This window comes from Hyposmocoma kahamanoa, unplaced genomic scaffold (assembly GCF_003589595.1).
Source record: "Hyposmocoma kahamanoa isolate Upper Pololo Valley unplaced genomic scaffold, ASM358959v1 92, whole genome shotgun sequence".
NCBI lineage: Eukaryota > Metazoa > Arthropoda > Insecta > Lepidoptera > Cosmopterigidae > Hyposmocoma > Hyposmocoma kahamanoa.
The window spans coordinates 2193643-2208735 of NW_020654748.1; the positions used below are offsets into that span (position 1 = coordinate 2193643).

The 15093-nt window shown below is 36.0% G+C and overlaps 1 protein-coding gene across 1 annotated transcript in view; it reads left to right on the plus strand.

The window, feature by feature from the left end:
* Window positions 1-9573, plus strand: part of LOC113236500 (decaprenyl-diphosphate synthase subunit 2) — a 31796-nt gene extending 22223 nt beyond the window's left edge. Inside the window, exons 5-7 of the mRNA XM_026472606.1 lie at window positions 4133-4293; window positions 7117-7308; window positions 9077-9573. Coding sequence (XP_026328391.1) covers window positions 4133-4293; window positions 7117-7308; window positions 9077-9229 — 506 coding nt within the window. The 3' untranslated portion in view covers window positions 9230-9573. The remainder of the gene's footprint in view (window positions 1-4132; window positions 4294-7116; window positions 7309-9076) is intronic.
* The last annotated feature ends 5520 nt before the right edge of the window (window positions 9574-15093 follow it).

Sequence of the window (15093 nt, forward strand, 5' to 3'; positions counted from 1 at the left end):
ACTTGGGTAGAGCGGGCGGCAGGGACACTGGTTTTATTTCAGAATTTATTTTTTTTTACAAACGAAATTAAAGCCATTTGAAATATATATATATATATATATATATATATATATATATATATATTTCCAACGGACGTCACGAAATTTTCTATGTGCTTGCGTCATGTCTTTGTATTTGGATTTTCCACGACTTTGTAGTTGTAGAGATGTCGCTATTCACTGTATTTTAAACTTTATTTTTATTTATATTATTTTATTTATATTTCATTGATTTCTCATAGTTGGCGCTACGACTAAAAAGTCGTTGAAAAACCAAATACACGGCCACGACGCAAGCACATAGAAAATTTCGTGACGTCTGTTGGTTCGTTCCGTGGCTTAGTTGGTATAGCGTCTGCCACGGTATGCAAGAAGAAGTCGGTTCGAATCCGACTGAATCGAAGGAATTTTTTCTGAGTGTTCGATCTTTGTATTAATAATTATAACAAACTAGTGGAGTAATTTAAAAAAAAAATTGAATATCAATTCAATAAAAATTTAAAATATATATCGTGTTCTATTTTATTCAGTTGATATAAAAAAATATCATTAGTATATGTACATATTAAATACAGCGGTTTTTTTTTGTAATATTTCGAGGTCAGTTTGCGTTTTTATTCTATCGTGAACATTTTTAGGAACCGTGTTTTCACACCATAGTAGTCAGTTTATATGCTCAGTTTTACTATAATTTTTTTCCGAAGTGATTGATTCAACACTGTCACCGTTATCAATCAACCAAACAACCAAGCAACCAAAACCATTTGAGGTTGTATAGACTCTTAAATATCGCCTGTATGATGTGTCTCTAACAACTACAATAAAGGGCGATGTCCAAAACACATTAACTTTGAAAGTATGTCTATGTAGCATTGAAACAATTTTTTAGACTCATTCATCAATTGAGAGAAATGACTCGCAGACTTTCGTTGAATATACTTATATATTTATCTTGCACATATAGCTATTTATTACAGGATTATCTTAATACAATAGTGTAGCATTTCTATTTACTTACTAGTAATGATCCTGACTATGAATAATTAATAAATGGTTATTTTATTCAATGATTATAACAAAGATACTATATAAGAAATAATTAATACGAAGAGAACCGAGCTTTACTTGCATTGAAAGTTCGTCAAATACAAAAGGTTGTTGGGTTAGGCGCCGCGCAAACTTGTGTCTTGTGTTGGATATAGCAAAAAGGCAGTAAAGAAGTTTATATTAAAATAATAATAATAAATATTGTAAGTAAATAAAAGTTGTACAATTTGAATAATCATGATTAGATAAAAATATAACAGCTTAAGGTGAACAAGTTACTCCACTAATTCGTCGTTTATAACGTTTAGTATGCGTAAAGATGTCAATGGTACTGAAAAACTCTTATGAGACACGAAACGACGTCATTCTGGCCTAGCCCGTACGGCTTGATAACGTAAAAAACATTATGAAATGGCTTACGACGGCGATCATACATCAGAAACATAGAGCGAAATACAATACAGTAATTCCGGTATGTTTTTTTGAAAATAGTCACATTGCGTGTGTCAATTTCCCAATTCGATTACGTCATCGTGACCAAATCTTCAAATTAGGTACCCATTGTTTGTGACTTTCCGCTCTCTTTCATACGCATAGTGCACAAAATAACTGACAAAAGCAAGTAACGTCGTCAAATGTGTAGTTAACCCATTAACCCAACAACCTATTGTATTGACGAACTTTCAAAGCAAATAAAGCTTGGCTTTCTTTGTATATTCAACGAAGGTCTGCTAGCGATTTCTCTCAATTGACTCTGAAAGATGGGTTCAATGTTACAAAGGTATTATTTTAGAACCGGTATGTCCATATATAACTAGACTTAAAGTAAATTTGTTTAAGGTCGTATTTACGACATTAAACAATATCACAAAGTTGACGACAAAGTTTGTCTGGGAATTCTATCCAGTTTTGTAAATCGAATGAGAAATAATCTCAGTACCGAGTACTAAAAAAACCGACCTCAAAAGTTCGTGGAATTACATTTATTTACCAAGTTTTATTGAAATAGATTATCGGAAAGTGCGCTAACTCGGATTCGGTCTAGGATCATGTACGGGACTTAACACAGGAAATAATAAAAATCGGTTCTCATTGCTCAAAGTACATAAATTGAGAGAAAAACGCCTTGAATTGGAGAATAGCAAAATCAACCATTAAAATAATTGCTCCTTATAATAAAATTTAGGCGCTATTTATAAAAATGAGTCTTCATGCGTGAACAGCCATCCTTAAAGGTGGATGATTTTCTTCAAAATGAAATGGGATCACTATAGAGGTACCCTTTTTCCAACAAAAACAGAATCATCAAAATCGGCGCACAATTGCCGTCGGCGTACAAATGAGTTATCGCGTAACATACATACAAAAAAAACCATACAGTCGAATTGAGAACCTTTTCCTCTTTTTGTAGTCAGTTAAAAAATTAGATCTTAGAGACACATCACATAGATGATATTTAGACATGGAACATGTAAACAGTTACTCAACATATTAAACAACAAAACAACGGCGTTGATTAAACATTACGACTATTTCGCGGTGTTTTAGAAAATTCGTTTTAATTGATCTGCGTCTTGGTGTCCTTGGTTTCCGCAGAAGAAAATAGTATAATGTTATTCTATTTTTTTACACTGCCAATGCGTCACAGTCCATAATCACTGCTTAGTATAGGACCCTTCTTATGCACGTTCGTCACCTCTGTCCTTTGTCAATAGTATCGCAACTTATTAATGCACTCACATTGACTTACAAATAAGTCAATGTGCACTCACCATGGTCATGAAAAAGATTTAACTTTTTTTTACCTTATTTCTAATATTAAGAATTAATGTGGATTCGTCAGAAAATAAAATATTATAACCTATTTTTTCTTATATCAAGCGGCAGGACGAACTATCATCGTGCGCCTGATGGTAAGCCTATTCATGACACTAGGAGTGACACTCAGAGTTTTAATCGTAAAGATCTGAAGGGCACTGCCACTGCGCCCGTCACCCTGAGGATCCCATGTGCCTGTAATTCCACTAGCAGCTTTACCTTCAAATTCAGAACACAGTAATGTTCACATTATTGCTTGGCGGCATAAATAAGTAAGGTGGGCAGACCATGCTTCAAAACCTCCGTCGTTATTTAAATCAGCCTCTTTGTATATTACTACAGGGAATTACCCACATTGAGTTTGTAGTAAATGTGCTGTCTGGCACAATAAAAGAATCCATAACATTTAATAGTCCCTGTAGGTGTCAGCATAGTGTAAAATGACCTCATGACCGCGTACGTTGGCCAATATAAGAGACGTGACTTGCGTTTATATTATTTACTTCGCATACTTTGTTCACATTAAACTTTGAGATATGAAAGTGTGATTTAAGTTTAAGTGCGAAGTAAGAAAAGTCAATTTTTACAACGTGCCGTTTATAAGCACCATACATATACACCTGTGTGTGTGGCTTTAGGTAATTAACTGCATTTACGCAGGTTGATTTCTTCGAAGCTAGCTTTGGTGGTAGTGGAATTAGAACGGACGCACACTACGAAGTTTTATGTTGTCGTATCAATTTCGTGTACGAGGTCGTACTTAATCATAAGAATGGAAAATATCCCAAATATCCCGACTGTTTGGTCGCTCGTAGCATAGTCCTGAATTGATCTCTACTTAATGCCAAAATGTTGGAAATATTTAAGTTGCTACGTTGTGCAATTTAACTTTACTATTAATATTTTAATTCAGTCTTGTGGCAACACTTCCTTCTCTTTGGTCCCAACGGGTAAAACTTGTAACAATTCAGATATGTTGTTACAAAAAAATTGGTAGCACAAAAATGTGGTGGACAAATTTGAATGAATGTTTAGGCGAAAATGTCAGTGGTACTAAAATACTTGTTGTACGTAGTTGTTACGTGTTAAACGACCTCGTTGTGGCCGTAGTTCTACGACTAGGTGGAACGTAGAAAACTTTACAAAGTAGATTATGATGGGGCACAACGAGACGAAACAAGGGAAAGTTCACAAACTAACCAACCACATTATGTTCTCACTTTTCCAGAATGGGACTGCGTAATTGAGCCGCTACCACTAACGGGAGTCCTCGGCAGCGCCCGCCGTGAATGGGCGGCTCGGCATGTGTTAGCAGCTGGAGCTCTGCTCGGAAAGAGCTGCTCTGGCACTTTGAAGTTAGCTGGGCATGATCAACAGCTTCAGAGTCAGGTTAGTTGACTGTAGACTTCAAAACAGGCACTTTGTCCGAATAAGATTCGGACAAAGGCACAGTTTTTCATTTGAAGTATATGGGTAATCGGGTACCATGAAGTTGACCATGATTAACAACTGTAAATTGTTTATTACGATCATATGGTTTTTGTTGATGTACTCTCGGCTGAGGGCCAGCGCCGTCGTCACGGCGGAAGAGTGCAAAATGCGTTGCGTAGACCCTGCGAAAGTGGCAGTGACGGAACCCCGTGGGATTTTATGGGGAGTCCGACATAATCTCTCTGTTGCCCTCTTATTTCCCCACTTATATATAAAAAAATTGTACCTACTTTAGGGGCAATGGACAGAACTTACAACTCATGTGTGAACAAATCCGGCGAACGAAAGAGTGTGCGATGGAATTGCATAAATAAAATCCGCCCTCCTCTTTCTATCACGTGCGAACGATTAACATCTGAATCAATTCGATAAACAGAAAATTTAAAATTTATTAAAATAAGCCTTATCAATGATATGAAATACTATTACGGGTAAGATTTTTGGTGTGGCTATCATTTTTGGACTCCATAACAGCACAATAAGGCATGTTTCTGCGTTTTTAAGAACGACACAAGCATACCATACAAAGCGAAAATGGCGGACTTAGCTCAGATAGGTCTTTCGAGACCTATAGTTGGCACGCGTCAGACGCTAACTAACCACTTCTACTGTATTTATGTTTGTTTATTACTATCGGACGCTGAATACATTTTCACTATGAAATGAACCGAAGAATTTTTTTTACGCTTGATTGAATATAAAAGGTTTGAGGTGAGGTGTCATTAAAAGAGCACCTAAGTGTACGCGTGCTACGTGCGTGCAACGCGCTTGCATCGCACATACAGCGCTTTCGCCAGATCTGTACATACCCTAAGACAACTCTTGAGTGGAAAACCTATTCGAAAATGAAAGAGCTAGGGGAGAAAAAGCGGAACGGCTTCTTATACTAGACACGGCATTGAACTGGTGACGGTGGTAAACTGCCGTTGGTTGTTCAGGAACGAAACGTGCTTATGTTCTATTGGGGAAGCTCAGGTCGACAATACTCGTTTTATAGCTGATGCTGAAGATAATATTGATGTATATCAAAACAACACGCATTCGACCTCAGAAACAGCTGATATTCATATCTAAATGATACTTGAAATCGTCATCATAATTAAACTCTACAGCTCATTCGTAAGGCAGTTCCTTGAGAAGAATGAGCAAGCAACTCTAGGCGTTGCTCTTTTGAATAAATTAACATTTACAATATTTATTTCAAACATCGAAAATTGAGACTACCTGCAAGAGCTAAATGAGTCACTGTATCGAGTCTATAATCAGAAATAGAGACGAAATGTCGTTTAATTTCTTTGTAAACTAATCTGCCATATCATTACTGTGACATCTGCGCTCCGATTGGCCAGGCCGAATTCGAAACAATTGACGGGTGTCGTCAATGGGTGTCGTCAATTGTTTCACTTCAAATCGACCAGTTAACTTGAGGTTTGCTATAATGGACGAATATTGCAAAATTACATATTTAATATTTAATTACAGATGAAATTTGATTTCGTTTGTTTTGTAATTAGATGTTTTGCTGTTTTTCCCCACATCACCGAATGGAACAGCACGCCATTGTTAGAGATATTATCTTTATTACATACAGAATAATTTTGGAATATACGGATACGTACGCACAGGTCAATTGTTGGCACTGTCTACATTTCAGTGCAAACGAGAGTTGATATTTATAAGTGATGTATCACTGATGAGTTACCAGGAAAGTATGGTATATACCATTATTTCGTCTCTATTTCTGGTTACATACTCGATGGGTCACTACCACGGATTCTTATCGTCCAAGTATGCAGAAACTGTGTAATAAACCTTTAGTATAAAGTTTTTGTTTCACTGTAGTTTTAAAATGTCGATTTTGAAAACGTATGTAAAATGTATTTTTAATTTCTATGCCGTATAGAAAAAACACTGCGAATTTCTAAATAGTTTGTTTAAAGCGAAGTAGTTCGCGGTTGCGTAGGTTTTGAAACGTGAGAGGTAGGGGCGGAGAAATGTATTTGCACCATATTTTAAATATTTGCATTTTAGAAATAAAATATACTTACTCTGTTACTGTAAAATATGTTCATTGTCCCCTGATTTTATTACGTAACACGGGAAATAAAGTTTTGTTGAAATATCTGTAATAATAATCGAGTTATACTGATTTTTCTGTAGATGGACGTAGAAAAAAAAGTTTGCCGAACTCTGTTAATTTTTTTTTAGAGCGAACTGTAGTCGTGTTTCGGGCTCCATAGTTCACTACCCGTATCCTCCGTTTTCAATAACAATTAAAAAAATAAGTTGAATTCGTATTTTTAACGTTCAAAAAGCCGACTTTTCCTGTGGTCAAAATAGCAGTAGCAGTAGAGAGATCGTCCAGGGAAGTACTGCCACCTTGCCTATTTCTGCCGCCAAGCAATAATGTGACCATTACTGCGTTCCGGTTTTGAAGGGTAAGAGTACTAGTGAAATTACAGGCACATGGAACTTGTCAACTTATGTCGCAGGGTGACAGGTGCAGTGGCAGTGTCCCTCAGATCTTTGCGATTTGATGCTTTGAGTGGCACTGCAACTGTTAGGAACAGGAGTATAGATTACCATTAGGCACAGGGCTTGCTCGTCCCATCGCTACATATTATGAAAAAAAAAAAGTAGTGAAGACATTTATTTTGGGTCTCACTTCACCTTAATGATTGAAATAAAGCCCTGTGTAATAATTACACGTGTAATCCCCAGGGTTATCTCTTCGGCTGCCATCTAGCTCTGGCATGGCAGGCCTTCCTGGATTTAGAAGCTTTCACGGGCCCCGAACCAACCAGCTTTTCCCTTGTTGGAGCTCCACTCGCCTTCACGCTCGAAGCGCGCCCTGAACTCTACTCCTACATTGAAGCTGGACGACGCAGCGTTCATGAAGTGGACTATCACGCTGTAAGTATGAATTATTTATGCATTGCCTTTATTACTGTTGTAATAAGCAATACAAAGCATGCAAAGCTTACAATGTATGTAATGTGTACTATTACAGTTTTTAATTAACCATTTCATCGAAAGACGTTGCAATTAAATTTTCCACGTTATCTCCTTTTCTGTTTTAGCATAATTTATGTATATTGATATGAGAGAAAAAGGAAATTTCGAATTCTTCATTTATTTGGAATTGTAACATGTCTTTTATTATGTACACGCGGTACTTCAAGATATTTGACTTCCAAACCGACCTTTTGGTTCTGAGAGCCGACTTACTCTATTAAAAGCTGTCTTGTACTAATGGAACAATCAGAAAGTCATACCAAAAAGAATTTTACGACTCACGGGTTAATAGATTAGGTTTGTTATAATTATTAATACAAAGATCGAACACTCAGAAAAAACACTCAGAAAAAATTCCTTCGATCTGGTCGGATTCGAACCGACGTCTTCTTGCATACCGTGCCAGACGTTATACCAACTAAGCCACGGAACGAACCAACGGACCTCACGAATTTTTCTATGTGCTTGCGTCATGTCTTTGTACTTGGTCTTTCAACGACTTTTTAGTCGTAGCGCCATCTATGAGATATCTATGACAGATTTATCACCCAGTTAGTACCTTTACAGCTACCAGTCCTGGCGATTAGGTTTGTTTAAAACTTTTCTCCACATTTGTGTTCAGAACCACAACGTCGCCAGGGGATCACGTATCTTGTACGTGTTGAGTCCCCCACAGTGGGTTAGTCCCACATAACCCCTGAGTGTGCTCAAGGGTATGCATAAAGCAATTGCAATAGGGGGCACGTATCTAAGGCCAGCGTGTGTACATTTTTTTTTCACTTCTCATGCTCTTAAAGTTCGTATTTATGCTGGGTGTAGGCTGCATAAAATAGGATTGTATGCTCTAGCGTATAAAATAGGAGTATTTATAAAGAAATATCTCCATTTAAAAATTATGTGCATGTTTAGATATTTTATTATTAAACAATCCGTTTTAGACTTGTATTTTAGCCTGTTATCTGTATTTCATATGATCGAATAAAGTACATCCTATCGTGTACCAAATTGGTACATTCTTTAGACAACATCCTTAGGTGTATCGTATATTTTTTGCAAGACCGTTGTTTAATAGTAAATACCTAAATCATTTGATGTAACAAAACAGTTTATCCCGCTTCTCCTCCGGAGACTCGCCTTAATAATTTTTAGCATAGCATGATCGCTACTACTTAACTTCCTAAAAAAGCAAAGCGACGTTCGCTTTCGGACATGAAACCAGACAACTTTGATGGTCTCATGCTTTCAAAAGATCGTCGGCTTAATAAATAAAGACCTAGTATACAATCTTTTTTAAATCACTATTATATAATTATTAATATACAAAGATCGAATACTCAGAAAAAATTCCTTCGATCCGGCCGGATTCGAAACGACATCTTCTAGCATACCGTGTCAGACGCTATACCAATTAAGCCACGAAACGAACCAGCGGACCTCACGAATTTTTTCTATGTGCTTGCGTTTCTTTGTATTTGGTTTTTCAACGACTTTTTAGCTGTAGCGCCATCTATGAGAAATCTATGATATTTCGTTGTCAACTTAGATACCTTTACAGCTACCAGCCCCGGCTAGAGATGTCGCTATTCATTGTATTTACTTTTTATAATTGAGAATATATTAATAATAGAATATTATTATATAATTTACACTACTATATAACTTTCAGCTTTATAAGGCAGTCCTTGAAGGCGACGGCATCGAACAAACCAAGCAACTACAGCGGGAACACATTGCCGCCGCCTGCGAAGTGCTAGAGTCCTTCCCCAACTGCGACGCAAGAACAGCTCTGTTGAATATCATAGTGGCTATGCACCATTGATCGTTTCGTTTAGTTAAACTTTCAGTATCTCTACCATGACTTTGCAATAGACAGGTGTAAAATATTTATATAGTTCAATTATTTTCTTTATGTCCCTCGGTAATCTTCGGATTTTCAAATGCTACCGAATACAAATTTCCAGGTCTAGTAATTATTAGAGCTATCAACTACAATACATTGAGTTCGATGGAACTAACTACTACCCTTAAACTATTGCCCTTTTTAGTAACATTTACTTGTTAAGAACTTACCAAACAAGTAAAATATCATATATTAATATATAATCAAATCAATCATTTTAAATTTTATAAATTCTTTTTTTATAAGTATAACTAAATTAACTTATTGCCAAGTTTTATTAAAATCTGTTAGGGGAAAGTGAATGAAAATCAGTAAAGCGGGTTCATTCCCTGATTTGCCGCCCTTAGAGGTGGAATATTTTCTTCAAATTTGAATAGGACCACTACCGATGCAGCCCCTTTCCAAAAAAAAAAGAATCATCGAAATTGGTTCACAAATTGCGTAACATACACACAAACAATAAATTCTTAGTGAGAACATCTTTTTTTGAAGTCGGTTAAAAATGAATGTATATGTAGGGTGAAAAAAAAATTTTTTTTTCTCCCTATATTTATTAACTTGACCTTCAAAAACATAACCAAAATAAAGAGTAGCTAATCTCTACACTTCCAAGTTCAGTGCGTCTGGTCTGCATCAAGTGCAAAGGGCAGTTAATAGAAATCCGACGACATGCTAAGCTCGAAGATTGCCGAGAGATAGAAAATGGTTGTAATGTACACAAAATGTTACTTCTTGTCACCGCTAGGGGCGCTGGACAATTTGCCATAGAAAAATATTAAGTATTTCGGCGTTACTGTAAACTCATGGTAGATGCACTTACGAGTAAGATGCTGAAGAACAGTTAGATAAAGTATTGGGTATGCTCTGTAATGATCACATACCAGTCTCTACTTAGGCAGCGTAAAAGGTTCCACTGGTTTACTTCAATACAGTGTTTCCAAGGCCTTGAGTCTGTTTGCGCCATGCCTGAGTTACTTTGTCAGATGATGCGTACGTAAACTATTAAGAATTTACAACAACATATATAATTGATCGGTCTCAAAAGTTAAATGTTAAAAGTTACTTACTCGAGCGAATCAAAAGTTACGAAAAATGTAAGAAATGTGACCATCTGGCAACACTGGTTCATTATTTTGTAAAATATATCAGTCGACCATTGTTAGACTTTCAATTCAATTCAATAACATCTTATAGCGAGTTTTAGGAAATACACAAAAATGGTTCAACGCCATCTAGCGGCTCCTTACAGAAGCCTTACCAATCTTTCGCGGCAAGCGGCATTTAATTATAGATCATCACATGATGTAGACTGATTTGTGTGTTCTCAAGGGAATCAGTGATCGCTTTCAGTTGCTTTTTTGGCCGCTAGTGGCGCTATATCTTACGTGGCCGAAGGCGACATTCGCATTGTATAGATACTGCAATACCATTGTTGGTACGGAGGGCCACACATTAGTGCAATTTTGTGATATGAACTTTATTTAATTTCTCTAAACTTAGTCTCTCTCTTTGGTTCTAACTGAAAACCAGCGCCTTAGGGGACTTAGGCATATGCTGAGTCAGCGCCCTTTTAGGCTGCAAACAAATAGACCATGACTGCATGATGTTGATACGGATTCACGCATTAACTGCATGCAGTCGATCTCGGCTGCATGAAGTCGGTTTTGACTGCATGAAGTCGGTTTTGACTGCATGCAGTTAATGCGTGAATTCGTTATCAACTTCATGCAGCCGAGATCGACTTCACGCATTAACGGCAAACATGCAGTCAATCTGTTACCAGACTTACTGCTATAGCAAAAACGTTTTTAATTTTCCTTTTAAATTGTATTCTGTGTGTCATATTGGTGAATAAAGTCTTTGTTTATCTTTCTATACTTATATCAGCGTGTGGCCTTACGTACGCGTATACGGTGCTTGGTTATCCTTGTAACGCCGAGACGTGTTTCAATGAATTTAGAATCTTGAAACGGAAAAAACCTATACATAAATAGTACGTGTAGCACGGCACCAATCGATGTAACTCGGCGTTACGGATGTAATTTGAACCTGGTTCGACTTAATATCGTTATCGATATGCTCCAATAAGCGTTTTGTAGTATTATAGATGTGTTAAGACAATTTTGTTAAAAAAATAATGAAATAATTGGAATAAAAATTAGGAGACGATTCTCGTGGAGAGAGAACACGTCACAGTAAAGAAATTTCGAAGAAATATGGGCTCTAGCTATGTCGCAATTGACATAAAAGTGCTTAACATTTAACGAGTGGTCGAAGGGAGTGTAGATAATACAGATATAGCACAACAAATTGGTCACATTCTCTACAGCTAAGTCTTTGCGAATTTTTCTTTCGTTAGTTTTAGATAGAAAGGCATACGCCAAGTCTTCAGTCCATTATATTTTATAGGCATTATTGAAATGACAAAACGGTACGTTATTTCTACGTCAGTTATTTCAATTAAAACTGACTTGTAAGCTCTAGATTTCAATGGGAAAATGGGTTTATATTTAAAAAAAAAATTAAACAGCCCAGAATCATTCACCATAGGCCAATGGCCAAAATCAAAACAATTTAAAAATAATACAAAAAGAAATATTATAAAACAGCACAGCAACAAACAAAAATAAAATAAAACAGTGTTGCCAATTATAATAGTGTTATGTTTGTCACATTATAACGTTAACATTTAATCGAAGTGTCTATTTCTTAAAATAATGTTTGTCTATGTATAAAAAATTCTCATTATATACAATTGTGACAGGGTTTTATGATTACAGAAAAACGAGACTTGTAATATTTTTATTAAAACTTTGGATATATATGATAACACCAACCGAGTGAATGATTGAACGAATGAAAAAAATGAAAAATTACAAAGACGGCACACAACTGTTTGTATAAGCTAATGTACAATCAAGAGGTCCAAACATCAGTTTAAAATTACGTGGTTCCATTTAACGCGTCCATTTTGTGATAAATATTTTATATTCAAAATAATTTCATTGTTGTTAATAATGTTGTTTACATTACTGTTCATGTTGTTTTCATAACTTCGACTACCATATAAACTGGACATCTCGATCAAGGACCACACAAGTTTGTTACGAAAATTTGTTGATATACGTACTCAAATTATTTTATCTAGGAAGAATATTTTTTAAATCGAACTAGTACACCATTTTTTATAGGGCTATTGCTCGTTTTATATTTAGCAAGTATAGAAATAAGAAATGGAAAATGTGTTTATAGGAAAGAAAGGTACATTTTTATAGAGATTAAATATTTGATAGTTACCGAGTGTACGTGTATACGTGTAAATAGAATAAATATTATTGATGCAACGGAAGTGTCCTAACGGAAACAGATGTTAAAAGTAATACTTAGCAGAAACGACAACGAAAGCGGACGCGGAAGGGGAAGCGGAAGCGTAAATACTATAAAGACCTTAACGAAATGTATAGTAATAATATATATATAGTTCCAAACAGGGCTTGTGGCTCATAACACAACTCAAATTGCTGAGATGCACGCGCCCCAATGTCATGTTATACGCGCACGCGCCTGATCCCTCACGAACGTTATAAACTTCCGATAAAAGTGCCGTTGTAAGTTGCGGTAGCAGATACGAAAACAGATGTGGAAAAGCGTGCAGAACTTCCGCAGTTGTAGAAGCAGAAGCAAAAGTCTGTTGCATCCCTAATAATTGTATATACGGTCGGAAGAGGCTAAGTATACCTCCATATTGACATTCTTCAGGACAATTGTTTTTTCTTAAACTTTTTTTCTTGTAAATAGCATAATGATGTAAATTACTTAATATTTAATTCTATTTTTTGTAATTTTGCACTTAATAAACACCAACCGTGTAAGAATACGTCGTATTTGATTTTTTAGTATTTGATTAAGATTCAAAATGCTAAATAATACTTTGCACCAAAAGTGCTCCTCCGGCCGCTGCTCTTTCAGTGTGACTTGGCCCTTACATTACAGGCGAATGCTCCTGGAGAGGGAGCGCCCTTACTATAATCATGGACCAATAACTCAACTCTCGAGTTATTGGTCCATGCTATAATATAGTATTATAATTAAATGAAATTATTTTTCCGGATTTAAATTGCGTATATTTGTTTTTTCAAACAAACCGACGTTTCGGGCCCTTTACAGGTCTCATGGTCACGGTTGACGATATTACCACATATCACATATATATCACAGTCGGTTTGTTTGAAAAAACAAATATACGCGATTTAAATCCGGAAAAATAGTTTCATTCCTATGTATAACAATCGCGAAAACCTAAGAACTCGTTAAATGAAATTACTTCAGACTGAGAATATTGTTGTCATAATTTTTTCTACCAGGGATATATGTGTGACAAAAAAAACTATTATTTTTGCTTTGTGGCACTGTTGAAGATGGTGTGCGACATCTTAAGACACTACTACACTACCTCAAAAGGCTTTGGTAGATTCCGCACCGCATAACAGTGAAAGGGTTGAATCCAATTCCACCGTGACCATGGTCGAGTTTTGGAAATTTGACTAGCCAGAAAAAAGTCGCTATTTAGGCGGTTGTTGTCGCAATAAACTAGATTTAGTCGGTCTGCCGTTCAAAAGTTATAAGGGTGTTTTACTGTCCAAGCTGGAATAAGCTTATTTCAGCGGCACTATTTCTCAATCTCGAGAACTACACTACCTAGCTTAGATCTGACTACACTAAAAAAGTCGTGATTTAGTCGGTTCTAGTCGTTATGTCCTTTTGAAGTTATAGAGGTGTTTTACTGTCCACGCTGAAAGAAGCTTATTCCGGCGGCACCATTTTTGAATTTCGAGAACCACAGCTCTTAGCTTAGATCTGAATGCACTCAGGAACAGTCGTGAATTAGTCGGTTCTAGTCGCGAAATTTTAGATCCGACTAAATAGTGACTTTTTTCTGGCTAGTCAAATTTCAAAAACTCGACCATGATCACGCTGGAATAAGCCTCGCGTAAAATTGAGGATTTACTCTGATTACTATACAGTGTGAAAACACGATTCTTAAAAATCTTTACGATAGAAAAAAAACACAAAGTTAGCTTTGATTTCGTTTGTAAAAAAATAATTACTAAATAAAGACAGTGCCCCAAGCAAAATGAACCGTATTAGTACGGAAAAAAATTGAATTCAAGCTGAAGTAGTATAGACTCTTAAGCTGCGTTAATGAATCTTTTAAACTTAGGATTGTTATAACTAGTGGGTGTCAGAAAAAGAAAACAACGTTGAAATCTTTTTTAAATTATTGTATTAATAAATAATGGTAGTCTATTTACATGACACATTCGATTACTCTCTTGTTTTGGCAGAAGAAAAATATCGTCAAACTCGCCGACTTAAACGCGGCGAGAAAAAGCGGGCCCTCGCAAAAAAATGTACCCTTGTCTTTCATACTAATGACGAAACCAAAATCCCAGAAAGGACAATCAATCAAGGGACGAACAATTTTCCAATAAAATCTTTGCAAGGGCCTCGCGTTAACCTAAAAACGATTGACATCGGTAATTCAACCCATTATAAAACGTACACATAGGACAACACAATGAAAAATTTCATTTTTGGTTACACTTTGACAATACTGGTCGTTTTTGGTTTCAAATATTGTGATGGCGGCGTTGAATTGATTGGTACAAATTTTCAAAAATATAAATATGGAAAACAGTAATATAAATACAAATTTTGGAAGAAACTTGTGGAGTTATTAAATTCATTCAATAGTCTAAAACAGTATCCCAAAAAATGGGTAT